General features: G+C 40.0%; 1 protein-coding gene across 1 annotated transcript in view; it reads left to right on the top strand.

The window, feature by feature from the left end:
• LOC124285184 (tetratricopeptide repeat protein 27-like) overlaps window positions 1-27,023 on the top strand; it is a 36,260-nt gene that overhangs the window by 2,962 nt on the left and 6,275 nt on the right. Inside the window, exons 3-19 of the mRNA XM_046721370.1 lie at window positions 277-403; window positions 888-1,022; window positions 2,051-2,153; window positions 2,622-2,661; window positions 3,360-3,484; window positions 4,564-4,694; window positions 5,263-5,375; window positions 12,582-12,648; window positions 13,041-13,154; window positions 13,689-13,784; window positions 18,546-18,668; window positions 19,188-19,361; window positions 20,461-20,514; window positions 22,806-22,904; window positions 23,719-23,771; window positions 24,721-24,799; window positions 25,264-25,350. Of these exons, the coding sequence (XP_046577326.1) occupies window positions 277-403; window positions 888-1,022; window positions 2,051-2,153; window positions 2,622-2,661; window positions 3,360-3,484; window positions 4,564-4,694; window positions 5,263-5,375; window positions 12,582-12,648; window positions 13,041-13,154; window positions 13,689-13,784; window positions 18,546-18,668; window positions 19,188-19,361; window positions 20,461-20,514; window positions 22,806-22,904; window positions 23,719-23,771; window positions 24,721-24,799; window positions 25,264-25,350 (1,720 nt within the window). The remainder of the gene's footprint in view (window positions 1-276; window positions 404-887; window positions 1,023-2,050; window positions 2,154-2,621; window positions 2,662-3,359; window positions 3,485-4,563; window positions 4,695-5,262; window positions 5,376-12,581; window positions 12,649-13,040; window positions 13,155-13,688; window positions 13,785-18,545; window positions 18,669-19,187; window positions 19,362-20,460; window positions 20,515-22,805; window positions 22,905-23,718; window positions 23,772-24,720; window positions 24,800-25,263; window positions 25,351-27,023) is intronic.

Consider the following 27,023-nt stretch of genomic DNA (forward strand, 5'->3'; position numbering starts at 1 on the left):
TAATAGAAGCAAGTTACTAATACATGTATATGGTATGGTCATCCTGATGCTTTTCAAGTCAGCTTCACCCCACAAATCATCTCACGTCATCTCATTAAATTTCTTAATTTACTCAGGTGCATCCAACGTTTTAAAGGCTTTTCTTGTTACATGTACACGTGTTACCTATATCAAGTGTGTCCAGCTCCTTAATATGAACAGACAGTTTTCTCCTTTCTGAAATTTTCCTTTTCTTTTGATGTGTATTAACATCACTGTGTGTTACCATGGTTACAGACAGCTGGAGGTTCTGCTGGTGGGAGCATCATGTCTGCAGCTGTTTGTACAGAACAACTGGACGGGTCCACTGACCGACACTCAAGTGACCGCGTACCTCCCCCCCTCTGTATGCCAGTCACACAAGGTGATGATGATGTTGATGATGATGGCAGCGATGCTAACCTGTTTTGCTCATCATGTTTATGTCACATCAATTTTGAATTTTGCAAATTTAGTGTCTATTCCTGTCCAAAGAGGATTTTTTTTTGTTTCAAATAATATCTTAGCTAACAGTTGCCTTATTCACAGTGCTGCTGTACCCACATAGTTTTCTCGCAGAGGTATCACACAAAACATGACCAATGTCTGTATCGGTTGTAATTGCCCGAGTAATCTTTACAATCAAATGTTACAAAGAAATTTTACTTGAGCCAGCATGATCATTTAATAAATCTGCTCTCCTTCACAAGGGTATAACAACTTTCTGTCCAGATGACGAGTGTGATTGTCTCTACTGTTTGACTCCATGGTCTGAGCAAATACAAAAAACATGATAAGCAGATGAATTGTTTGCTTCCATTTGTTTATTGCTATAAAGAGTATATATTTATATTGATCTCTGTTTCCAGGCCTTCATAGAGAACATACTGAATGATCTGAGCCTGGATGGTGCACCTGTCTACAGCCTAGCTAGACATGTCACGTATCTGTATCTGGCAAGAGTTATCTTCCTTGTTTGTCGTGACCATTTAAAAAGTCTGCAGGTAAATAAATACGCAGTATAATATTGCCACTGATATAGAGCCATTGTTTTCATGAATATTGTAGCTGTTTCTAACATTTAGATCATGGTGATTCATATTTTTGTACATCCACTTGGGATCCCTAGTTACCTGTGTACGTTGTAAGAGCTGACTAAAATAGCGTGGTAATTAAGATTTGGCACCTTGGTAAAATGTGTGTCATTGTGTTAAGTTTTGAAGGTTAGGTGAGACACTGTCACTCAGGAGGAAGCTGAGACCGTCATGGTAACAGATATGGGTTCATGCAAAATATGGTCCACATTTTGATGAAAAGTGAAAAAAGTAGCTGATCATCTTGGTCATCTGATGAGTAAGTTTCTTGGCAGGATAAAAATATGTTGGGGACATTTATGGATAAACATTCAAATAGTAAAGTTCATGTAGGTACTTCTTTCAGTGGTTATTACATGGTTATTACATTGACACTCATAAACTGAACTGTGTTTATTATTCCAGTAACTTGTCCACATCTCCAATGGTCAGTTCAGTTGTGTTCTGTTGTTGCTGACTGATCACTTATCTTGTCACATGATTTACTCATACACACAATTAAGACAAAATCTTAAGTGTTTTATTTTGTTCTTCAGAAATAATAGCTCTTGTGATCTAGAAAGAACGCCACATAACCAGGGGTTTACATGGCACAAATTTGTGAGAAAATGGATAAATGCAGAAAAATGTACATTGCTTCGAGAGCGATGCACCATAATATCCACTGTACCAAATTTCAGACAAGAAATATTAGCATAGAGATTTTTCTGGGTTACATCTTTTTATTCTCGAGTACAACGTTTCAGGGCTTGTTCTGGCCCCATCATCAGTTTTACCTGATGATGGGGCCAGAACAAGCCTTGAAACATTGTACTCAAGAATAAAAAGAAGATGGTAGGATACAAATCTTTGATTGCCAGAAGATAAGGTAGGATACAAGTCTTTTGAACCTGGGTTCGAATCTCAGCACACCACCCACTCACTGACTTTCCTTGCAGACGTCTGACTGGTGGCTGATGAGGTACATCATACTGCATCAGGATCTGCTGGAGGAGAAGTCCCCGACTCTCAAGGCCATTGTCCTAGAAATCATAGATGAAGGTAAGCATTTCAATTTTGTGATGCAATGAGGCATCTGTTCATATCCTTGTATGCATTTGTTGTAAAAGTATCTTACATTATGAACAATTCAAAGCAGCTTTCTGTTCTGAGAAAAGTTTTATGGCAGTAAATATCACCTGTTTGGAACTAGACACATTCCTGAGTTGGTTTGATCACAGGCAATATGTAGCGCAAATAGGGTTGTGCAACAGAGAGAAAAATGACCAGTGTTTTTTAGATGTGAGCGAGGCGAGCAAAGGTTGGCAAATGCTTCCTTTGCATCAGTTCGAGAAATGTTTTTAATATCAAAATAAAATATCGTCACCATCAAAGGTAGACACACATTTTCTCACAGGATTAATTCAACATTTTAAGTGCCACTCGTGGTATGTCAATTTGTTCTTCATCTCCAAGATTTCATTCAGTCAGGTGCGATCCCCACACAAACATTGACTTGTTCTGTTTCAGTGTCCAAGAGGGAACCACTGATCACGAGTGAAGACAACAGGTGAGCTGAACACCTGGAGTGTCACCATGGTTACAGGATATAAATCTCACAACATTAGAGCAGCAGACATATTTTGTGTAACATACTGCTCATGTGCGAGTTGTTGATTTACTGTAGCTTATTGTTTCAGCCGTAACACATTTAGATGCTTGATTGGCATTTTAGAAGATGATATTTGATGAACATAGAGATTTTTCTGGGTTACATCTTCTTTTTATTCTCGAGTACAACGTTTCAGGGCTTGTTCTGGCCCCATCATCAGGTAACATTTACAGGTTGATATTTACCTGATGATGGGGCCAGAACAAGCCCTGAAACGTTGTACTCGAGAATAAAAAGAAGATGTAACCCAGAAAAATCTCTATGTTCAGTAACACATTTGTTTAGCATAATTTATTGATGTAGTGTATTGGTTTAGTGCAACACAAGTGTTTAGCATAGCTCATTGGTCTAGTATGGCATGTCATTTGGCATAACTTGTTGGTTTAATGCAGCACAGTGTTTTAGCTTGGCTTGCTCGTAATGTACATTATGTTGATTGAGCATATGTAACATTTTGATTTCGCTGGGTAATGGCGGGGAGTAAACATGCTGACATTGTCCTACCCAATTGACTGTGCTTGTACATTGAGGTAGGCTCCTGATTTAGTCCTGATCTATCCAGTCTGTACCTGGTTCATCCATGGTACTGCTTTCAGGGATGTGGCCATCTTGTTCCACCTGGAGGCTGGACATCTGTGTCACACGTTCTATGAGTACAGGAGGGCCACAACATGCTTCAGTGCTGCCCGGAAACTGTCTGGCTTGCAGGTGGAGCTCACAGGTATTGCCATCTCTCATTTCCAGTCCCGAGACCACTAGCTTACCCATATACAGCACCATGCGCGTTCTGCTGAAGGAAAGTTGTAATATGAACCCCTTTTGTCAGATAGATTTGCATTACCGGTATTTAAAAGTGAGAAAAATCTTTAAAATTCTTGTTACTTTCATATGTACATGATATAAGAGAATAGCACTTTGTTACTTTTCAAACTTATATCTTTTGGACTTACATTGTTATGATAGCATGTGTATGTTGATTTGCAAAATTGAATATAAAAAATATTGGTGTGGAGTAGATATTTTTCTAATATTTGTACCTAAGGAAGTTGATAAACCAAGCAGATTTTCTTGAGGGATGTTGATATTTAAATTGCATAAGGCTCCTGGCTCACATGCTAGCAGTTATTTAGTTAGTTTGATGTTGGTCAAATCTGCTTTTTCTGTCATTCTCGCCATATGTTATAAAGTTGATCATAAAGTCACATGAACATCTCTGACTGGGGTCACAATAATATCTCAAGGTTTATCGTAACTTGACCTTTCTGCTGGGATGATGAGTACACACTCAGTGTATAAACCTATGGTTAAACTCAATAAGGCCAACAACAACAATATGTCTGTTTCCGGTAACCCGACCGACCCTATCCTAACCCACCCGACCCTAAATCTTTTTTTAACCAAGTCAATATCATGACTGGAGTTCATTTCATCCAAATCGAGTATGATATTTTCATGTTTTTCAGTGTACGTAGGGCTAAAATGCTAAAATGGATTGCATTGAATTGGCATAATGGGCTCTCACTGACCAAACCTGCAAATAAATAACATAAATAATGATTTGATATAGAAATCTATCACTATTTCATCACAAGACATTGTGACAACATGATATGGTATCCTTGAAGACATTCTCAGGTGCCCACCTGGTGCTACTAAAAAAAAAAAGAAGATAAAACTCACCCACCTACCGTATTTTTAAAAAGCATGTAATAGGAAACGGACATATTTTTTTGTGTGGCCTAATGCAGAAGTTAATATGTAGAAATACAAGGCCGAACCTTCTATTGCGGGTTGTTCCAGGGGCGCTGGGCAAGAGGACCAAGTTTCAGCAGGAGGCGAAGGCTCAGCTGATGTTGAAGGTTGTGCGGCCAGATACGGAGAGCTCAACTGGAACATTTGAAAGCAACACTGGTGAAGTTATCATTCCGAAGGTAAAACATAATAATATCTGGATTGAATTCTTAGTAAGTCACAGTGCATGATAATGATTTTGGGAAATATGAAAACACATCACACATATGGATCATACACCTGAAGCAGTTAATCCTTTTAAGTATCCGGGTGTCTGAGCAAATCTGATGAGTTAGAAATGTTGCCAAACTTTTAGTTCATATATGTGATATAGTTTCATCAAGGTTATTCATCAATAACAAGAAGAGTTATCTCCCTTCAACTTATGGTAGTTCAAAGGGAGATAACTCTTCTTGTTATTGATGAATCTCCAACAACCTAGGCTAGTTGTAGGTGTCTAGACTTCCCTTTAGTCCCAGAAGAAAGTTATCTTAACATATACCTACTATAGTTTATTAAGAGAAATTTCAAACAGATTCTGATAACAAAAAATACCCCAAAATGCCAGAATTTGCGTGTGGCTAGCAGATTTGGACAGACGCTACACTTGATTCAGTCTTGTTAAATTATTCTTGATGATAGTGGGATGAGACTGTCAGAAGCTTCTGTACTGACTGTCAGTGTTAGCTGAAACCTTTCTGTGTACAGAACGTGGCTCTGGATGATGATACTGTGTTGGATGGTGTGCAGCTCTCGGAGACAGATCAGGAATTTTGTGTGCGTCTCTCACAACTAGACCAGGCTGTTGTCTTTGGAATCATGTGAGTACATAGTATTCAGTGGCAACTGCTCCAGACGTCATGTGATCTCAAAACTTTTGTCTGTCAAAGTAGTATGACAATAACAATTGTCATGAGGTGGTTTTCAAATTGAATCACAGAAGAAGAAATTGTGTAATCGGTGAATTAGAAACAGAATTTTGTTTCTGTGGATTGTTTTGAAATAGGGCAGTCTCTTGAGTCTGTAACAGTGATGGGCAATGGGGTAGCCTAATGGTAAAATGACCACTTGTCACCCTGAAGACCTGGGTTTGATTCCCCACATGGGTACATTGTGTGAAGCCCATTTCTGGTGTCCCCCAGTATGATATTGATGGAATATTGCTAAAAGCGGCACAAACCATACTCACTCACTCACTGTAAGAGTGAAATTGGAGGCAATTTGGTAATTTCAAATAGGTAACCTGTCAACTCTCCGAAAATATATAAGACATATCCATTTTGTGTTGTTTTGTGTTACTCTGTTGTTGCTAAGTGTGTTGTTGCCAATATTTTTGTTACTAAGAGTGTTGTTACTGTAGCTGCAGCCTTCCACATGGCATCAGTGTGTGTATTATGTGTTGTTACTGTAGCTGCAGTCCTCCAAATGGCATCAGTGTGTGTATTATGTGTTGTTACTGTAGCTGCAGTCCTCCAAATGGCATCAGTGTGTGTATTATGTGTTGTTACTGTAGCTGCAGTCCTCCATGGCATCAGTGTTGTATTATGTGTTGTTACTGTAGCCTGCAGTCCTCCAAATGGCATCAGTGTGTGTGTATTATGTGTTGTTACTGTGGCTGCAGTCCTCACACATCGGTGTGTTAATATGTTGTTACCGTGGCTGCAGTCATCCACATGGCATCGGTGTTATTGATTATGTGTTGTTACTGTAGCTGCAGTCCTCCACATGGCATCAGTGTGTGTATTATGTGTTGTTACTGTGGCTGCAGTCCTCCACATGGCATCAGTGTGTATTGTTTTTGTGTTGTTACTGTCAGCTGCGGTCCTCCACATGGCATCAGTTGTTACTGTAGCTGCAGTCCTCCACATGGCATCAGTGTGTGTATTATGTGTTGTTACTGTAGCTGCAGCCCTCCACATGGCATCAGTGTGTGTATTATGTGTTGTTACTGTAGCTGCAGTCCTCCACTATGGCATCAGTGTGTGTATTATGTGTTGTTACTGTAGCTGCAGTCCTCCACATGGCATCAGTGTGTGTATTATGTGTTGTTACTGTAGCTGCAGTCCTCCATGGCATCAGTGTGTGTAATGTGTTGTTACTGTAGCTGCAGTCCTCCAAATGGCATCAGTGTGTGTATTATGTGTTGTTACTGTAGCTGCAGTCCTCCACATGGCATCAGTGTGTATTATGTGTTGTTACTGTAGCTGCAGTCCTCCAAATGGCATCAGTGTGTGTATTATGTGTTGTTACTGTAGCTGCAGTCCTCCACATGGCATCAGTGTGTATTATGTGTTGTTACTGTAGCTGCAGTCCTCCACATGGCATCAGTGTGTATATTTGTGTTGTTACTGTAGCTGCAGTCCTCCACATGGCATCAGTGTGTGTATTATGTGTTGTTACTGTAGCTGCAGCCCTCCACATGGCATCAGTGTGTATTATGTGTTGTTACTGTAGCTGCAGTCCTCCACATGGCATCAGTGTGTGTATAATGTTGTTACTGTAGCTGCAGTCCTCCACATGGCATCAGTGTGTTATATGTTGTTACTGTAGCTGCAGTCCTCCCACATGGCATCAGTGTGTGTATAATGTGTTGTTACTGTAGCCGCAGTCCTCCAAATGGCATCAGTGTGTGTATTTTGTGTTCCAAATGGCATCAGTGCGTGTATTATGCAAGTTGTTACTAGCTGCAGTCCTCCACATGGCATCAGTGTATAATGTAACTGGCTGTACGTAGTCCTCACATGGCATCAGTGTGTGTATATTTGTGTTGTTACTGTAGCTGCAGTCCTCCAAATGGCATCGCGTGTGTGCATTTTGTGTTGTTACCAGTAGCTGCAGTCCTCCACATGGCATCAGTGTGTGTATTATGTGTTGTTACTGTAGCTGCAGTCCTCCACATGGCATCAGTGTGTATTATTTAATGTGTTGTTGTTACTGTAGCTGCAGTCCTCCACATGGCATCAGTGTGTGTATTATGTGTTGTTACTGTAGCTGCAGTCCTCTCACATGGCATCAGTGTGTTATTATGTGTTGTTACTGTAGCTGCAGTCCCTCCACATGGCATCAGTGTGTGTATTATTTTGTGTTGTTACTGTAGCTGCAGTCCTCCACATGGCATCAGTGTGTGTATTGTGTGTTACTGTAGCCGCAGTCCTCCACATGGCATCAGTGTATTATTGTATTTGTGTTGTTACTGTGGCTGCAGTCCTCCACATGGCATCAGTGTGTGTATTATGTGTTGTTACTGTAGCTGCAGTCTTCCACATGCATCAGTGTGTGTATTATGTGTTGTTACTCGTAGCCGCAGTCCTCCATGGCATCAGTGTGTGTTATGTGTTGTTAACTGTAGCTGCAGCCCTCCACATGGCATCAGTGTGTGTATAATGTGTTGTTACTGTAGCTGCAGTCCTCCACATGGCATCAGTGTGTGTATTATGTGTTGTTACTGTAGCTGCAGTCCTCCAAATGGCATCAGTGTGTGTATTTTGTGTTGTTACTGTAGCTGCAGTCCTCCACATGGCATCAGTGTGTGTATAATGTGTTGTTACTGTAGCCGCAGTCCTCAAATGGCATCAGTGTGTGTATTTTGTGTTGTTACTGTAGCTGCAGTCCTCCACATGGCATCAGTGTGTGTATAATGTGTTGTTACTGTAGCTGCAGTCCTCCACATGGCATCAGTGTGTGTATTATGTGTTGTTACTGTAGCTGCAGCCCTCCACATGGCATCAGTGTTATATATGTGTTGTTACTGTAGCTGCAGTCCTCCAAATGGCATCAGTGTGTGTATTATGTGTTGTTACTGTAGCTGCAGTCCTCCACATGGCATCAGTGTGTGTATAATGTGTTGTTACTGTAGCTGCAGTCCTCCAAATGGCATCAGTGTGTGTGTATTTTATGTTGTTACTGTAGCTGCAGTCCTCCACATGGCATCAGTGTGTGTATTATGTGTTGTTACTGTAGCTGCAGTCCTCCACATGGCATCAGTGTGTGTATTTTGTGTTGTTACTGTAGCTGCAGTCCCAACATGGCATCAGTGTGTGTATTATGTGTTGTTACTGTAGCTGCAGTCCTCCACATGGCATCAGTGTGTGTATTATGTGTTGTTACTGTAGCTGCAGTCCTCCACATGGCATCAGTGTGTGTATTTTGTGTTGTTACTGTAGCTGCAGTCCTCCAGCATCAGTGTGCAGTCCAGTGTGTGTACATGTGTTGTTACTGCTGCATCCTCCACATGGCATCAGTGTGTATTACTTAGCGTGCAGTCCTTCCACATGGCATCAGTGTGTGTATTATGTGCTGTTACTGTAGCTGCAGTCCTCCACATGGCATCAGTGTGTGTGCGTATTATGTGTTGTTACTGTAGCTGCAGTCCTCCACATGGCATCAGTGTGTGTATTTTGTGTTGTTACTGTAGCTGCAGTCCTCCACATGGCATCAGTGTGTGTATTGTGTTGTTATTACTGTAGCTGCAGTCCTCCACATGGCATCAGTGTGTGTATTTTGTGTTGTTACTGTAGCTGCAGTCCTCCACACATGGCATCAGTGTGTGTATTTTGTGTTGTTACTGTAGCTGCAGTCCTCCAAATGGCATCAGTGTGTGTATTTTGTGTTGTTACTGTAGCTGCAGTCCTCCACATGGCATCAGTGTGTGTATTATGTGTTGTTACTGTAGCTGCAGTCCTCCAAATGGCATCAGTGTGTGTATTGTGTTGTTACTGTAGCTGCAGTCCTCCACATGGCATCAGTGTGTGTATTTTGTGTTGTTACTGTAGCTGCAGTCCTCCACATGGCATCAGTGTGTGTATTTTGTGTTGTTACTGTAGCTGCAGTCCTCCACATGGCATCAGTGTGTGTATTTTGTGTTGTTACTGTAGCTGCAGTCCTCCACATGGCATCAGTGTGTGTATAATGTGTTGTTACTGTAGCTGCAGTCCTCCACATGGCATCAGTGTGTTACTGTAGCTGCAGTCCTCCACATGGCATCAGTGTGTGTATTATGTGTTGTTACTGTAGCTGCAGTCCTCCAAATGGCATCAGTGTGTGTATTATGTGTTGTTACTGTAGCTGCAGTCCTCCACATGGCATCAGTGTGTGTATTATGTGTTGTTACTTTATGCAGTCCCTGTCAGTGTATTATGTGTGTTACTGTAGCTGCAGTCCTCCACAATGGCATCAGTGTGTGTATTATGTGTTGTTACTGTAGCTGCAGTCCTCCACATGGCATCAGTGTGTGTATTTTGTGTTGTTACTGTAGCTGCAGTCCTCCACATGGCATCAGTGTGTGTATTATGTGTTGTTACTGTAGCTGCAGTCCTCCAAATGGCATCAGTGTGTGTATTTTGTGTTGTTACTGTAGCTGCAGTCCTCCACATGGCATCAGTGTGTGTATTTGTGTTGTTACTGTAGCTGCAGTCCTCCACATGGCATCAGTGTGTGTATTATGTGTTGTTACTGTAGCTGCAGTCCTCCACATGGCATCAGTGTGTGTATTTTGTGTTGTTACTGTAGCTGCAGTCCTCCACATGGCATCAGTGTGTGTATGTATTATGTTGTTACTGTAGCTGCAGTCCTCCACATGGCATCAGTGTGTGTATTATGTGTTGTTACTGTAGCTGCAGTCCTCCACATGGCATCAGTGTAGCTGCAGTCCCTCCACATGGCATCAGTGTGTGTATTATGTGTTGTTACTGTAGCTGCAGTCCTCCACATGGCATCAGTGTGTGTATTATGTGTTGTTACTGTAGCTGCAGCCCTCCATTCAGTGTGTGTATTATGTGTTGTTACTGTAGCTGCAGCTCCACATGGCATCAGTGTGTGTATTATGTGTTGTTACTGTAGCCAGTCCTCCAAATGGCATCAGTGTGTGTATTTTGTGTTGTTACTGTAGCTGCAGTCCTCCACATGGCATCATCAGTGTGTGTATAATGTGTTGTTACTGTAGCTGCAGTCCTCCAAATGGCATCAGTGTGTGTATTTTGTGTTGTTACTGTAGCTGCAGTCCTCCACATGGCATCAGTGTGTGTATAATGTGTTGTTACTGTAGCTGCAGTCCTCCACATGGCATCAGTGTGTGTATTATGTGTTGTTACTGTAGCTGCAGCCCTCCACATGGCATCAGTGTGTGTATAATGTGTTGTTACTGTAGCTGCAGTCCTCCAAATGGCATCAGTGTGTGTATTATGTGTTGTTACTGTAGCTGCAGTCCTCCACATGGCATCAGTGTGTGTATAATGTGTTGTTACTGTAGCTGCAGTCCTCCAAATGGCATCAGTGTGTGTATTTTATGTTGTTACTGTAGCTGCAGTCCTCCACATGGCATCAGTGTGTGTATTATGTGTTGTTACTGTAGCTGCAGTCCTCCACATGGCATCAGTGTGTGTATAATGTGTTGTTACTGTAGCTGCAGTCCTCCAAATGGCATCAGTGTGTGTATTTTGTGTTGTTACTGTAGCTGCAGTCCTCCACATGGCATCAGTGTGTGTATAATGTGTTGTTACTGTAGCTGCAGTCCTCCACATGGCATCAGTGTGTGTATAATGTGTTGTTACTGTAGCTGCAGTCCTCCAAATGGCATCAGTGTGTGTATTATGTGTTGTTACTGTAGCTGCAGTCCTCCACATGGCATCAGTGTGTGTATTATGTGTTGTTACTGTAGCTGCAGCCTTCCACATGGCATCAGTGTGTGTATTTTGTGTTGTTACTGTAGCTGCAGTCCTCCACATGGCATCAGTGTGTGTATTTTGTGTTGTTACTGTAGCTGCAGTCCTCCAAATGGCATCAGTGTGTGTATTTTGTGTTGTTACTGTAGCTGCAGTCCTCCACATGGCATCAGTGTGTGTATTTGTGTTGTTACTGTAGCTGCAGTCCTCCACATGGCATCAGTGTGTTGTATTTTGTGTTGTTACTGTAGCTGCAGTCCTCCACATGGCATCAGTGTGTGTATTTTGTGTTGTTACTGTAGCTGCAGTCCTCCAAATGGCATCAGTGTGTGTATTTTGTGTTGTTACTGTAGCTGCAGTCCTCCACATGGCATCAGTGTGTGTATTATGTGTTGTTACTGTAGCTGCAGTCCTCCAAATGGCATCAGTGTGTGTATTTTGTGTTGTTACTGTAGCTGCAGTCCTCCACATGGCATCAGTGTGTGTATAATGTGTTGTTACTGTAGCTGCAGTCCTCCACATGGCATCAGTGTGTGTATTTTGTGTTGTTACTGTAGCTGCAGTCCTCCACATGGCATCAGTGTGTGTATTTTGTGTTGTTACTGTAGCTGCAGTCCTCCAAATGGCATCAGTGTGTGTATTTTGTGTTGTTACTGTAGCTGCAGTCCTCCACATGGCATCAGTGTGTGTATTATGTGTTGTTACTGTAGCTGCAATCCTCCAAATGGCATCAGTGTGTGTATTATGTGTTGTTACTGTAGCTGCAGCCCTCCACATGGCATCAGTGTGTGTATTTTGTGTTGTTACTGTAGCTGCAGTCCTCCACATGGCATCAGTGTGTGTATTATGTGTTGTTACTGTAGCTGCAGCCCTCCACATGGCATCAGTGTGTGTATTATGTGTTGTTACTGTAGCTGCAGTCCTCCACATGGCATCAGTGTGTGTATTATGTGTTGTTACTGTAGCTGCAGTCCTCCACATGGCATCAGTGTGTGTATTATGTGTTGTTACTGTAGCTGCAGTCCTCCAAATGGCATCAGTGTGTGTATTATGTGTTGTTACTGTAGCTGCAGTCCTCCACATGGCATCAGTGTGTGTATAATGTGTTGTTACTGTAGCTGCAGTCCTCCACATGGCATCAGTGTGTGTATTTTGTGTTGTTACTGTAGCTGCAGTCCTCCAAATGGCATCAGTGTGTGTATTATGTGTTGTTACTGTAGCTGCAATCCTCCACATGGCATCAGTGTGTGTATTATGTGTTGTTACTGTAGCTGCAGCCCTCCACATGGCATCAGTGTGTGTATTATGTGTTGTTACTGTAGCTGCAGTCCTCCACATGGCATCAGTGTGTGTATTTTGTCTATGCAGGGAGGACTACAAGAGGAAGATGGCCGTTGAGCGTCTGACAGAGGAGGAGATCCTGACATACGTGATTGTGAGTACAGGTCCACTCAGCAGATTACAATTACGAAGCAAGGCTATTAACAGGAGGTCATGTAGGGTTTTCAGCATCGTGACAGTGACATAAAAATGTGCTGTCTGTGGTGTGGTCACGGAGCACAGGTCACAATTCAGTTGAGCAGCGTTGGTTGCAAAAAACCATTGATGGGTGACTGTGTGGCAGCTTGACTCCTGAGAGTTTCTAGGACTTCAAGCCTGCCCGACAATAAAGCACATGTGGTCTCACTAAAGGCAAAAGACTTTCTTCGACATTGCTCCTGTTCCAAACACTCCCTTGCCCTCTGTTATGATATTCAAGTGTCGTCATGGTGGTGCAGTTCAGATGTTTTTTCAGAATCTCTAAACATGGCAGTATTTGTTTCCAAGGGTATTATAGATCACATGACCTGCTGGTGTGTTGGTACAACGTGTCTGGCACTCCGGTCCAAGCTCCAGTGGGACAGTCAGCGGAGGGTGGAGCGATCCATGAACCAGTACGAGGTAAGACCGCCATGGATCTCACAAGTAAAGAGACCATCTCTGTGCCGTAGTGGAAAGCGTGTGTAACAAGGTGAAGGTCATGGTCTGATCCCTCATACCAGAAGACATTAAAAGATAGTGCTTTTGTTTACTCAACTTGGTGCTCACATTAGGTGATAAATAAAGGACAGATTAGCTTGAATCAATATACTGTGTCATGCTAGTGTATCTTAACTGTGGTGCGGTATCTCCTTGGTACAGCTCTACAAAATAACCAGCATTAGTTCAGCTATACCCACACCCCTAACCACCACCACCATATAAGTATGTATATTGTTCTTTAAATGAAATAATCTACTGGAAAAGAAGGGTTTGTTAAAAGGCACAATATGCTGTGTAGAGTTGTGTCCCTTACGTGTCAGGATCCCCTATTAATGGGTTCTTATCATGGAGTCTGTATCTGAATGCTGTCACTTCTTGATGTATAAATATAATACTGTTCCTTCCTGCTGAAACTAAAGTCACATGCCTATGTTTGTCATTATTGAATTTAAGGAATTAGTGAGTCAGACTGATCGACCCAACCCTCCAGTTAACAGAAGACAGAATATGTTCTACGCCTCCAAGATGCCAAGCATATGGCATCTTCAGGTAGGACTTTGAAGAAAATATGTGACGTTTAAGGAGAAAGAGAGAGAGAGAGAGAGAGGGAGAGAATGAATTGTTTATTAAAGTGTTGGCAGTTATACACACATACATACAAACATGGATGAATAGTACACCAATAATAAAACAAACGGCCAAGGTTGACCTATGGGACACTGTGAAGTCAGTAACACATCAGTGAGGCTCACATGAATACCATACACATGAAACATATAACCATACAACCATTCATACATCCATTCATACAACCATACATACAACCATACATACATACATACAACCATACATACATACAACCATACATACATACAACCATACATACATACAACCATACATACATACAACCATACATACATACATACATACATACATACATACATACATACATACATACATACATACATACATACATACATACATACATACATACATACATACATACATACATACATACATACATACATACATACATACATACATACATACATACATACATACATACATACATACATACATACATACATACATACATACATACATACATACATACATACATACATACATACATACATACATACATACATACATACATACATACATACATACATACATACATACATACATACATACATACATACATACATACATACAACCATACATACATACATACATACATACATACATACATACATATACATACATACATACATACATACCATACATACATACATACATACATACATACATACATACATACATACATACATACATACATACATACATACATACATACATACATACATACATACATACATACATACATACATACATACATACATACATACATATACATACAATACATACATACATACATACATACATACATACATACATACATACATACATACATACATACATACATACATACATACATACCATACATACATACAACCATACATACATACATACATACATACATACATACATACATACATACATACATACATACATACATACATACATACATACATACATACATACATACATACATACCATACATACATACATACATACATACATACATACATACATACATACATACATACATACATACATACATACATACATACATACATACAACCATACATACATACAACCATACATACATACATACATACATACATACACATACATACATACATACATACATACATACATACATACATACATACATACATACATACATACATACATACATACATACATACATACATACACATACATACAACCATACATACATACATACATACATACATACATACATACATATACATACCATACATACATACATACATACATACATACATACATACATACATACATACATACATACATACATACATACATACATACATACATACATACATACATACATACATACATACATACATACATACATACATACATACATACATATACATACAACATACATACATACATACATACCATACATACATACAACCATACATACATACATACATACATACATACATACATACATACATACATACATACATACATACATACATACATACATACATACATACATACATACATACATACATACATACATACATACATACAACCATACAACCATACAACCATACATACATACATACATACATACATACATACATACATACATACATACATACATACATACATACATACATACATACATACATACATACATACATACATACATACATACATACATACATACATACATACATACATACATACATACAACCATACATACATACAACCATACATACATACATACATACATACATACATACAACCACACAGACACGCATACATGTGTAAGAAGCAAGTAAAAATAGAAGTATATTACTAAATAACACATGTCACTTGATCATTTGACATGAAATATGGTTTGTAGTATATATGCCAAGTGATAATATTGCAGTGGTTGTTAACTGAGGAAGGAGTATATCATTCAAAATGGTATCATTGAAGGGGTTGTTTATTGGAAGTATGTGTTGTAGTAGGCAGGTAGTATATCATAGTTGTTAACTAGAAGTATGTGTTTGTAGCAGGGAAGTAGTATATCATGGTTGTTAACTAGAAGTATGTGTTTGTAGTAGGGACGTAGTATATCATGGTTGTTAACTAGAAGTATGTGTTGTAGTAGGGAAGTAGTATATCATAGTTGTTAACTAGAAGTATGTGTTTGTAGCAGGGAAGTAGTATATCATGGTTGTTAACTAGAAGTATGTGTTTGTAGTAGGGATGTAGTATATCATGGTTGTTAACTAGAAGTATGTGTTTGTAGTAGGGATGTAGTATATCATAGTTGTTAACTAGAAGTATGTGTTTGTAGTAGGGATGTAGTATATCATGGTTGTTAACTAGAAGTATGTGTTGTAGTAGAGAAGTAGTATATCATGGTTGTTAACTAGAAGTATGTGTTGTAGTAGAGAAGTAGTATATCATGGTTGTTAACTAGAAGTTTGTGTTGTAATAGGGAAGTAGTATATCAAAGTTGTTAACTAGAAGTATGTGTTTGTAGCAGGGAAGTAGTATATCATCGTTTTTAACTAGAAGTATGTGTTTGTAGCAGGGAAGTAGTATATCATGGTTGTTAACTAGAAGTATGTGTTTGTAGCAGGGAAGTAGTATATCATGGTTGTTAACTAGAAGTATGTGTTTGTAGTAGGGAAGTAGTATATCATGGTTGTTAACTAGAAGTATGTGTTTGTAGCAGGGAAGTAGTATATCATGGTTGTTAACTAGAAGTATGTGGTTGTTAACTAGTAAGTAGGGAAGTAGTATATCATGGTTGTTAACTAGAAGTATGTGTTGTAGTAGGCATGTAGTATATCATGGTTGTTAACTAGAAGTATGTGTTGTAGTAGGCATGTAGTATATCATGGTTGTTAACTAGAAGTATGTGTTGTAGTAGGGAAGTAGTATATCATGGTTGTTAACTAGAAGTTTGTGTTTGTAGCAGGGAAGTAGTATATCTTGGTTGTTAACTAGAAGTATGTGTTTGTAGCAGGGAAGTAGTATATCATGGTTGTTAACTAGAAGTTTGTGTTGTAGTAGAGAAGTAGAATATCATGGTTGTTAACTAGAAGTTTGTGTTGTAGTAGAGAAGTAGTATATCATGGTTGTTAACTAGAAGTATGTGTTTGTAGTAGGGAAGTAGTATATCATGGTTGTTAACTAGAAGTATGTGTTTGTAGCAGGGAAGTAGTATATCATGGTTGTTAACTAGAAGTATGTGTTTGTAGCAGGAAGTATATCATGGTTGTTAACTAGTATATCATGGTTGTTAACTAGAAGTATGTGTTTGTAGTAGGGATGTAGTATATCATGGTTGTTAACTAGAAGTATGTGTTGTAGTAGGGAAGTAGTATATCATGGTTGTTAACTAGAAGTATGTGTTTGTAGCAGGGAAGTAGTATATCATGGTTGTTAACTAGAAGTATGTGTTTGTAGTAGGGAAGTAGTATATCATGGTTGTTAACTAGAAGTATGTGTTTGTAGCAGGGAAGTAGTATATCATGGTTGTTAACTAGAAGTATGTGTTTGTAGTAGGGAAGTAGTATATCATGGTTGTTAACTAGAAGTATGTGTTTGTAGCAGGGAAGTAGTATATCATGGTTGTTAACTAGAAGTATGTGTTTGTAGTAGGGAAGTAGTATATCATGGTTGTTAACTAGAAGTATGTGTTGTAGTAGGGAAGTAGTATATCATGGTTGTTAACTAGAAGTATGTGTTTGTAGCAGGGAAGTAGTATATCATGGTTGTTAACTAGAAGTATGTGTTGTAGTAGGAAGTAGTATTTGTTGTTAACTAGAGTATGTGTATGTGTAGGGAAGTGTAGTAGGCAAGTAGTATATCATGGTTGTTAACTAGAAGTTTGTGTTTGTAGCAGGGAAGTAGTATATCTTGGTTGTTAACTAGAAGTATGTGTTTGTAGCAGGGAAGTAGTATATCATGGTTGTTAACTAGAAGTTTGTGTTGTAGTAGAGAAGTAGTATATCATGGTTGTTAACTAGAAGTTTGTGTTTGTAGCAGGGAAGTAGTATATCATAGTTGTTAACTAGAAGTATGTGTTTGTAGCAGGGAAGTAGTATATCATGGTTTTTAACTAGAAGTATGTGTTTGTAGCAGGGAAGTAGTATATCTTGGTTGTTAACTAGAAGTATGTGTTTGTAGTAGGGAAGTAGTATATCATAGTTGTTAACTAGAAGTTTGTGTTTGTAGCAGGGAAGTAGTATATCTTGGTTGTTAACTAGAAGTATGTGTTTGTAGCAGGGAAGTAGTATATCATGGTTGTTAACTAGAAGTTTGTGTTGTAGTAGAGAGTAGTAGGTTGTTAACTAGAAGTATGTGTGTTTGTAGCAGGGAAGTATATATCATGGTTGTTAACTAGAAGTATGTGTTTGTAGCAGGGAAGTAGTATATCATAGTTGTTAACTAGAAGTATGTGTTTGTAGCAGGGAAGTAGTATATCATGGTTGTTAACTAGAAGTATGTGTTTGTAGCAGGGAAGTAGTATATCATGGTTGTTAACTAGAAGTATGTGTTTGTAGCAGGGAAGTAGTATATCATGGTTGTTAACTAGAAGTATGTGTTTGTAGCAGGAAGTAGTATATCATGGTTGTTAGTAGTATATCAAGAAGTATGTTATTGCAGAAGAACCTGTTATTGCAGAAGAACCTGGCGACACTTCTGCTGTCCCTGGGTCTGGTTGGGGCGGGACTAGAGATCTATGAGCGTCTTCAGATGTGGGAAGATGCCATCGCATGCTACCAGACGATGGGGAAAGTGGAGAAGGTGAGGAATTTTCACCATAATTCATGACATTGTAATGATGTTTCATTTCTAGTGATGAGTGCTGATAATGGTTTTCTTTTAAAAAGAGGAATGTACATACAGCATACTTAAAGAAAATAATTGTTTTATTTTTTTCTAAAGCACATCAACATACACATCTGCTTATTCATACAAATGATGTAGAGATGTTCCTTATACCGTGTACAGGTTTAGTCCAATATTTAATGTTTAATCAGGGGCGGTGGGGTAGCCTAGTGGTTAAAGTGTTCACTTGTCTTGCTGAAGAGCCGGGTTCGAGTCCCCACGTGGGTACAATGTGTGAAGCCCATTTCTGGTGTCCCCTGACGTGATATTGGTGGAAAATTGCTAAAAGCGGCGTAAAACTAAACTCACTCACTAATGTCCATACATATTTCTTCCTAATATTTGGTACAACACAAAAATCACTTGGCTTATACGCTTCATGTACAATAACAGATGTGGTAACAGTCAAATTACACAGACTGGTGTGGTTCACAGGCGGAAAGTCTGATACGAGAACAGCTGGAAGTGAAGGAGACGTCCAACCTGTACTGTTTTCTTGGTGATGTGACTCGGAATGTCGACCACTACCACAAGGCCTGGGAGCTGTCCAACAGGAGGAGTGCCCGTGCCATGCGATGTCTGGGATACCTGTACTTCGGCAGACAAGAGGTATGTACACACTTTACACAACGCTTTGGTCAACCCACTTGCATGATCCTAGCACTGGGACTCAGATCACTTTCTGTTCTCAATCACTGAAAATTTTGTTCAAGAGCCCACTGGGATTGTTGGTTAAAGATTGTCTCCCTTGCTGTACTTTGTTCCATGTGCTATATAGAAAGGAGGGTGCAGGTGTCCTTGTCTGGTTAGTTGAAAGTGTAGAGTTGTGTCCCTTTGCTGCCTGGAGCTGTTGCTTGTGCGTTTGCATCCCATGTTTATTCCAATTATGAACATTTGTTAGTCGGCATGCTTGAGAATTTCACCCAAGTGGAAAATGTTGATGATATTGATCTGAGACTATCAGCCATTGTTTTACCTGCCTGAAATATGTTCGCCCTGTGAGTAGAGCCACCAAACTGCCTGGAAGAAACATACAAAATCCCAGTCTATGTTTCACTGTCCGACCACCTCTGTGGTCAAGGGGATCGAGTGTCTGCCAGGAGAGCAGGTTTGATCCCCAGGCAGGCCATAACAAGTGACATTATATTGTGCTACTTGTTGTAATTCAACCCTGAATTAGGGATAAAACCCAGACTGGTCAGCTAAAGGTTGTTTTACAGTGGCAGAGTGAGTGAGTGAGTGAGTTCAGTTTCACGCCGCACTCAGCAATATTCCAGCTATATGGCAGCAGTCTGTAAATAATCAAGTCTGGACCAGACAATCCAGTGATCAACAACATGAGCATCGATCTGTGCAACTGGGAACCGATGACATGTGTCAACCAAGCCAGCGGGCCTGACCACCCGATCCCGTTAGTCGCCTTTTACGACAAGCATGGGTTACTGGAGGTTCATTCTAACCCGGACCATCACAGGTTACAGTTGCAGAGTAGGGAATTCATGTCAAACTGCAGCTTGGTATCGTCATGTAACACTTTAACACCAGCATTAGCTGGGACCAGGTCAACAAGTGCAATAATCTCACCTCACGCTTGCTGCCTCCAGAGAAGAGAGACAAATGTTGGCAAATGTTCCACCCATTACTTGAGGGGGAATATGGGGTTTCCTATTGTGTTGCAAGGTCATATGTCCTCTGGTTATTCTTTCAGTTTGCACAGTCCATGGAATGCTTTGAAAAGTCCCTGGAAGTAAATGCACTACAGGTAGGAGTCATATTTCTGTGGATGTGTGGGGCGGTGGGATAGACTAGTGGTTGAAGCGTTAACGTTCGCTCTTCACACCGAACACCCGGGTACAATATCCCACATGGGCACAATGTGTGAACAGTGAAGCCCATTTCTGGTGTCCCCTGCTGTGATATTGCTTGAATATTGCTAAAAGCAGTATAAAAGTAAACTCACTCACTCACTGTGAACGTGTATAAACATGTGATCAGTAATGTACACATCATGCTGTTTGGTTGGTTTTACATAGTGCAGATCTGCTCGGTTTAGATGAAAGTATAACGACATATCTATTTTGTAAATTTATTGAATGTGATGATATTTTTTACAACAGCTAAGTTACATTTGTCAGAAAAATAATATAATTAACATAAGAAAAAAATCAGTTTCTGAAACTAGTTTCATATAGTGATTGGCGGAAGGTATTCTGGTTCACTGTAATCTCACTTGCATCCACCGTATCTCCAGGGGTAGCAGTTTCACAACCATGTGAATGGGTCCAGGGGCTAGTATTGGTCTAGGCAGGTGGTGATGGCTGTCAGGAGAATATACAGATTATAAGTATATATTTACTAGGGCTGTGCAATATTACCGGTAAACCCGTATAAACCGGTAAAGTATCTCGCGATACGATTATCGCGATATGGTTCAGATTCTGCAATATATTGGGTCATCCAGAGTTATCTCCTTTTGAATTATCTGCCCTTGATTTCCATAGCAACAAAATGAGCTCTAAAAGTGCCAAATATACTTTTGTTTCTTTTCTGTTCCATGTAGAATTTTACAAATGCAAGTGTATAAGTGGCTGCAAAAGTGCCAAATATTCTACCAAATGCTTTACGTTTTTGGGTTTGAATGGTTTCATATGTGATGTTTTGTAGGAATTAAGTGGCCTCAAATGGACCAATCTTTTACGAAAAGCAAGATTTATGGATGGAAACTTATTGTTGTGAATAACACAACGTTTCGGAGTGTATGCTTGCTCCTTCATCAGGTCATGAATATTCACAATAAAAAAGTTGACATCCATAAATCTTGCTTTTCTTATGCATTCCACTTCTAAATGCCCTTCAAAAAGTTGACCAATCATTTATTTGGACTTATAAGTAGAGCTACTGGCTCTGAGTGACCATTTCACAGTTCCCATTACTTTGTTATATTTGTTTTGTTTCATAATGGGACATATGTTATCAATTTATGATAAAGGCCAAAGTCTTATAAATTTTGTAGGACTGTATAATGACATTCTAGTGAAGGATCTTAGTTATTGGAGGTCACATGAGATTTAAGCTCAAGTAGTTCATCAAAATCATGTTTTTGTTTCATTTTACAACAGTTCATGTTAACACATGTTTATGTTGGAGTTGAATCTGAATGAATCACTGACATATAGTCAGGGGTGGAAATAACTCATTGCCGGCGTCCGAGTCCAGTGTTTTTTCTGTCGGGCAAGCAAATTTGTATATCACACAATACCGGTGTCCTGTTGACTTTCTAATGTTAATTATGTTGTTAATTTAAGAAATCAACAAGAAGACAGCCGGTATAGTGGAAAACTTATCGGGGCAAGTGATTTTACATGTGATACTGTACCGGAGTACACTAGCAATTTTAAAGTTATTTCCACCCCTGATAGTAACAATAATTACATACTTCATTGAAGAGCATTCTGTTGAAGCAAACAACACTGACCAGGAAATCATGTTATACTGTTACCTTTATCATTATGGTCGCAAAGCTTTGTTGCAATACAGTTACTTCAATGAAACATTCCACATTAAGTCTCTGTATCATTTATCTGTACACCACTGGCATACACCCATACACAATGGGGACAGGAAGCCAGAACAGATGGTGTAACAGCAACTAAGAAGATGATGTCGCACACAGAGACCTATTATGAATTTTTTATGTACACACTTGGGCAGAAACCTTCCAGTCAATATATCACAATATATATTGCAATATCTCTTGAATTATTGCAATATATCGCAATATGAGAATCAGGGCAATATCCAGCCCTAATATTTACTCTTATTATGGTAGCTTACTGTCAGATACTTTTGAATAGGAAATATCAAAAAGACTATAAACTATAAAGTATGAAATGTGTGAGTTTAGGATGTTGAGAGCAGCTTATGATGTCAGCTGACGTGTGGCGCCAAGGCATGTGGCAACATCTGATATCAACTGTACCAAGTGACCTTGTTGATACGAAATGTAGCCACTGTGTTGATATGGAATTTATATACTGTGTTGATTACTTCCAGATCCCGGTGTGGTTTACATACGGCTGTACTGCCATGACCATAGAGAAATACGAAGAAGCAGCAGCGGCCTTCCGACGGTGTGTCAACATTGAAGCTGATGTGAGTCATGTGTGTCAGTGTGAGTCATGTGTGTCAGTGTGTGAACATTGAAGCTGATGTGAGTCATGTGTGTCAGTGTGAGTCATGTGTCAGTGTGTGAACATTGAAGCCCAAGTGAGGCATGCGTGTCAGTGTGTGAACATTGAAGCAGATGTGAGTCGTGTGTCAGTGTGTGAACATTGAAGCCGATGTGAGTCGTGTGTCAGTGTGAATCATGTGTTCCAGTGTGTGAACATTGAAACTGATATGAGTCATGTGCGTCAGTGTGAGTCATGTGTGTCAGTGTGTGAACATTGAAGCGATATGAGTCATGTGCGTCAGTGTGAGTCATGTGTATCAGTGTGCCAACATTTAAGCCGATATTTAAGCCGATCTAAGTCACGTTTGCCAGTTTGTCAGTCTCAAATGCTTTGTTTGTTTCTTGATAGTGTTATTCTTCGTTGGTATTTTATCTCCCAAGTCAAGCCAACATACGTCGTCTAGAGTGACATGTACACAATGCTGTGATACTGAGGGCATGATTACTTGTTTGAGTGGCATTTAGAAGTTGGGAAGTATAACATAGACAAACATTATGGACATCAGCTTTTATTTTGTGAGTGGAATATTTCAATACAGATTCTTGTACTGTGGTCAAGCTGGAATTCCTGCTGTCGTATAAACACGATAGACAGATTTTTCAGCAAAGAATAAAAAATACAAATTCTTCAAAGTCTGTGAAGTGTCCCAACTTCTCATATAGCCTTCAGCTCAATGCCATCAGCTACTGTGAGGGATTAGCTTGATTTAAGTGTCTTTTTTTCTGTTTTTGCAGAATTTTGAGGCATGGGGTAATCTTTCCAGTTGTTTGGTGAGAATGAAGAAACTGTAAGTGCCAAACCGTTCATCTTTTACTGAACTCATTGATTCAGTGGACTCTGTTGAAATGTTACTCTGTGCCTGTGTAGACAGAGGTTCTCATTGGTCACATTACAGCTGACTGTTGAAATGTTACTCCGTGCCTGTGTAGACAGAGGTTCTCATTGGTCACATTACAGCTGACTGTTGAAATGTTACTCCGTGCCTGTGTAGACAGAGGTTCTCATTGGTCACATTACAGCTGACTGTTGAAATGTTACTCTGTGCCTGTGTAGACAGAGGTTCTCATTGGTCACATTACAGCTGACTGTTGAAATGTTACTCCGTGCCTGTGTAGACAGAGGTTCTCATTGGTCACATTACAGCTGACTGTTGAAATGTTACTCGTGCCTGTGTAGACAGGTTCTCATTGGTCACATTACAGCTGACTGTTGAAATGTTACTCTGTGCCTGTGTAGACAGAGGTTCTCATTGGTCACATTACAGCTGACTGTTGAAATGTTACTCCGTGCCTGTGTAGACAGAGGTTCTCATTGGTCACATTACAGCTGACTGTTGAAATGTTACTCCGTGCCTGTGTAGACAGAGGTTCTCATTGGTCACATTACAGCTGACTGTTGAAATGTTACTCCGTGCCTGTGTAGACAGAGGTTCTCATTGGTCACATTACAGCTGACTGTTGAAATGTTACTCCGTGCCTGTGTAGACACAGGTTCTCATTGGTCATATTACAGCTGACTGTCACAATATTAACACGAAACATTGAAGACAAGCATACAAGAAAAAATAAGTATCTGCTATGAATACAAATCATCATTGGTATCTTAGAAGAGTGTCAGGGTGTACATTATGGAGGTTCTACTATGATATTATGTAATGTTTAGAATGTAAGAATGCTCTACTTCAGTAGGACACATGGTGTGTATACAGACTTAAGAGTTTCTATTCCTATTTCCAGACCTGCTGCATTCAAAGTTCTGAAGGATGCAATCAAATACAGCTTTGATAACTGGAGACTGTGGGACAACTATCTCACTGTAAGTCACAGTTCGGAACTGCTTCATAACTCCAATATCATTCTATACCTAAAAGGTGGCAGTGGGGTAGCCTAATGGTTAAAGCATTTGCTCGTCACGCCACAGTCTTTCAATTCCCCACATGTGCACAATGTGTGAAGCCTATTTCTGGTGTCCCCCGCTGTGATATTGCTGGAATATTGCTAAAATCAGCGTAAAACTAAACTCACTCACTCACTCACTCACTATACCTAGAAGTATTTAACATTGCTTTTCATGGATGGTGCATGGCATTTTACATCCAATATGTCAGTATAGGAAACAATATGCTAAATGTGATTGTACAATATTACCAGAATGAGCCTATTGACCAGTCATTGAAGAGAAACACAAAGAAGTGGATAGCAACCACTGGTTGTTAGTCAGGAAACAATGTTACACAGAGTGACTATAAGGATAATGTGTGGTTTGTTATTTGTCCCCAGATCGGCACCGATATTGGAGAGTTTGAGGATGTTATTCACGCATATCACCGACTGCTGGACATCAAGCAGAAGTGGACGGATGTTCAGGTGGGTGGTGTACATACAGACACTCAACCACAAACACAATTCTTAAAAAATGTTTGCATTTACATATTGCATGTATTCTTTGAACATTTTTCTCCATTTTGTGCATCCCATGCTTGTTGTCAGTGACAACGTGTTTGTTGCTGCTGCAGAATGAGTGGTCATTCTTACTGATTTGGTTGATATATGTTATTGTATCCCAACTGTGTCGATCTATGGTTATAATGTGAATCACTGGATTGTCTGGTCCAGATTTGATGATTTACAGACTGCCACTGGAATATTGCAGCAATAAATATCCAACACACAGGCATATTGCCCACCATCACGTCAGACCTCATGATTTGATTGTGCCTGATTTGTGTGGTGTATGTTTGGTGGAGCAATGTGTTTGTTGGCCCAAGTAACAGTTAGGACTGATTGTGTTGGCGATGTGTCTGATGTTCACAGGACCCTTGGAGAAGTGTTTTACAGACAGCAAGACGCTAGGATAGTTGTCTACAGCAACATACTAGAATTGTATGAAAAGATTCTGGCACAGTGGTTTCATATGCAGCGAGATGCTGGCACTGTGGTTTCATACACAGCAAGATGTTGGCACTGTGGTTTCATATACAGCAAGATGCTGACACTGTGGTTTCATACACAGCAAGATGTTGGCACTGTGGTTTCATACACAGCAAGATGCTGGCACTGTGGTTTCATACACAGCAAGATGCTGGCACTGTGGTTTCATACACAGCAAGATGTTGGCACTGTGGTTTCATACACAGCAAGATGCTGGCACTGTGGTTTCATACACAGCAAGATGCTGACACTGTGGTTTCATACACAGCAAGATGTTGGCACTGTGGTTTCATATACAGCAAGATGCTGGCACTGTGGTTTCATACACAGCAAGATGCAGGCACTGTGGTTTCATACACAGCAAGATGCTCACACTGTGGTTTCATATGCAGCAAGAGGCTGGCACTGTTGTTTCATATGCTGCAAGCAAGATGCTGGCACTGTGGTTTCATATGCAGTGGTTTCATACAGCAAGATGCTGGCACTGTGGTTTCATATGCAGCAAGATGCTGGCACTGTGGTTTCATATACAGCAAGATGCTGGCACTGTGGTTTCATATACAGCAAGATGCTGGCACTGTTGTTTCATACACAGCAAGATGCTGGCACTGTGGTTTCACATACAGCAAGATGCCTGGCACTGTGGTTTCATACACAGCAAGATGTTGGCACTGTGGTTCACATACAGCAAGATGTTGGCACTGTGGTTTCATACACAGCAAGATGTTGGCACTGTGGTTTCATATACAGCAAGATGCTGGCACTGTGGTTTCATATACAGCAAGATGCTGACACTGATTTCATACACAGCAAGATGCCTGGCACTGTGGTTTCATACACAGCAAGATGTTGGCACTGTGGTTTCACATACAGCAAGAGGTTGGCACTGTGGTTTCATATACAGCAAGATGCTCACAGTGTGGTTTCACATACAGCAAGATGCCTGGCACTGTTGTTTCATACACAGCAAGATGTTGGCACTGTTGTTTCATATGCAGCAATATGCTGGCACTGTGGTTTCATATAGAGCAAATTGCTGGCACTGTTGTTTTATACACAGCAAGATGCTGGCACTGTGGTTTCATACAGCAGCAAGATAGACAGCAAGA

Source organism: Haliotis rubra, unplaced genomic scaffold (assembly GCF_003918875.1).
Source record: "Haliotis rubra isolate DU_JTF1 unplaced genomic scaffold, ASM391887v1 Scf354, whole genome shotgun sequence".
NCBI classification, from domain to species: domain Eukaryota; kingdom Metazoa; phylum Mollusca; class Gastropoda; order Lepetellida; family Haliotidae; genus Haliotis; species Haliotis rubra.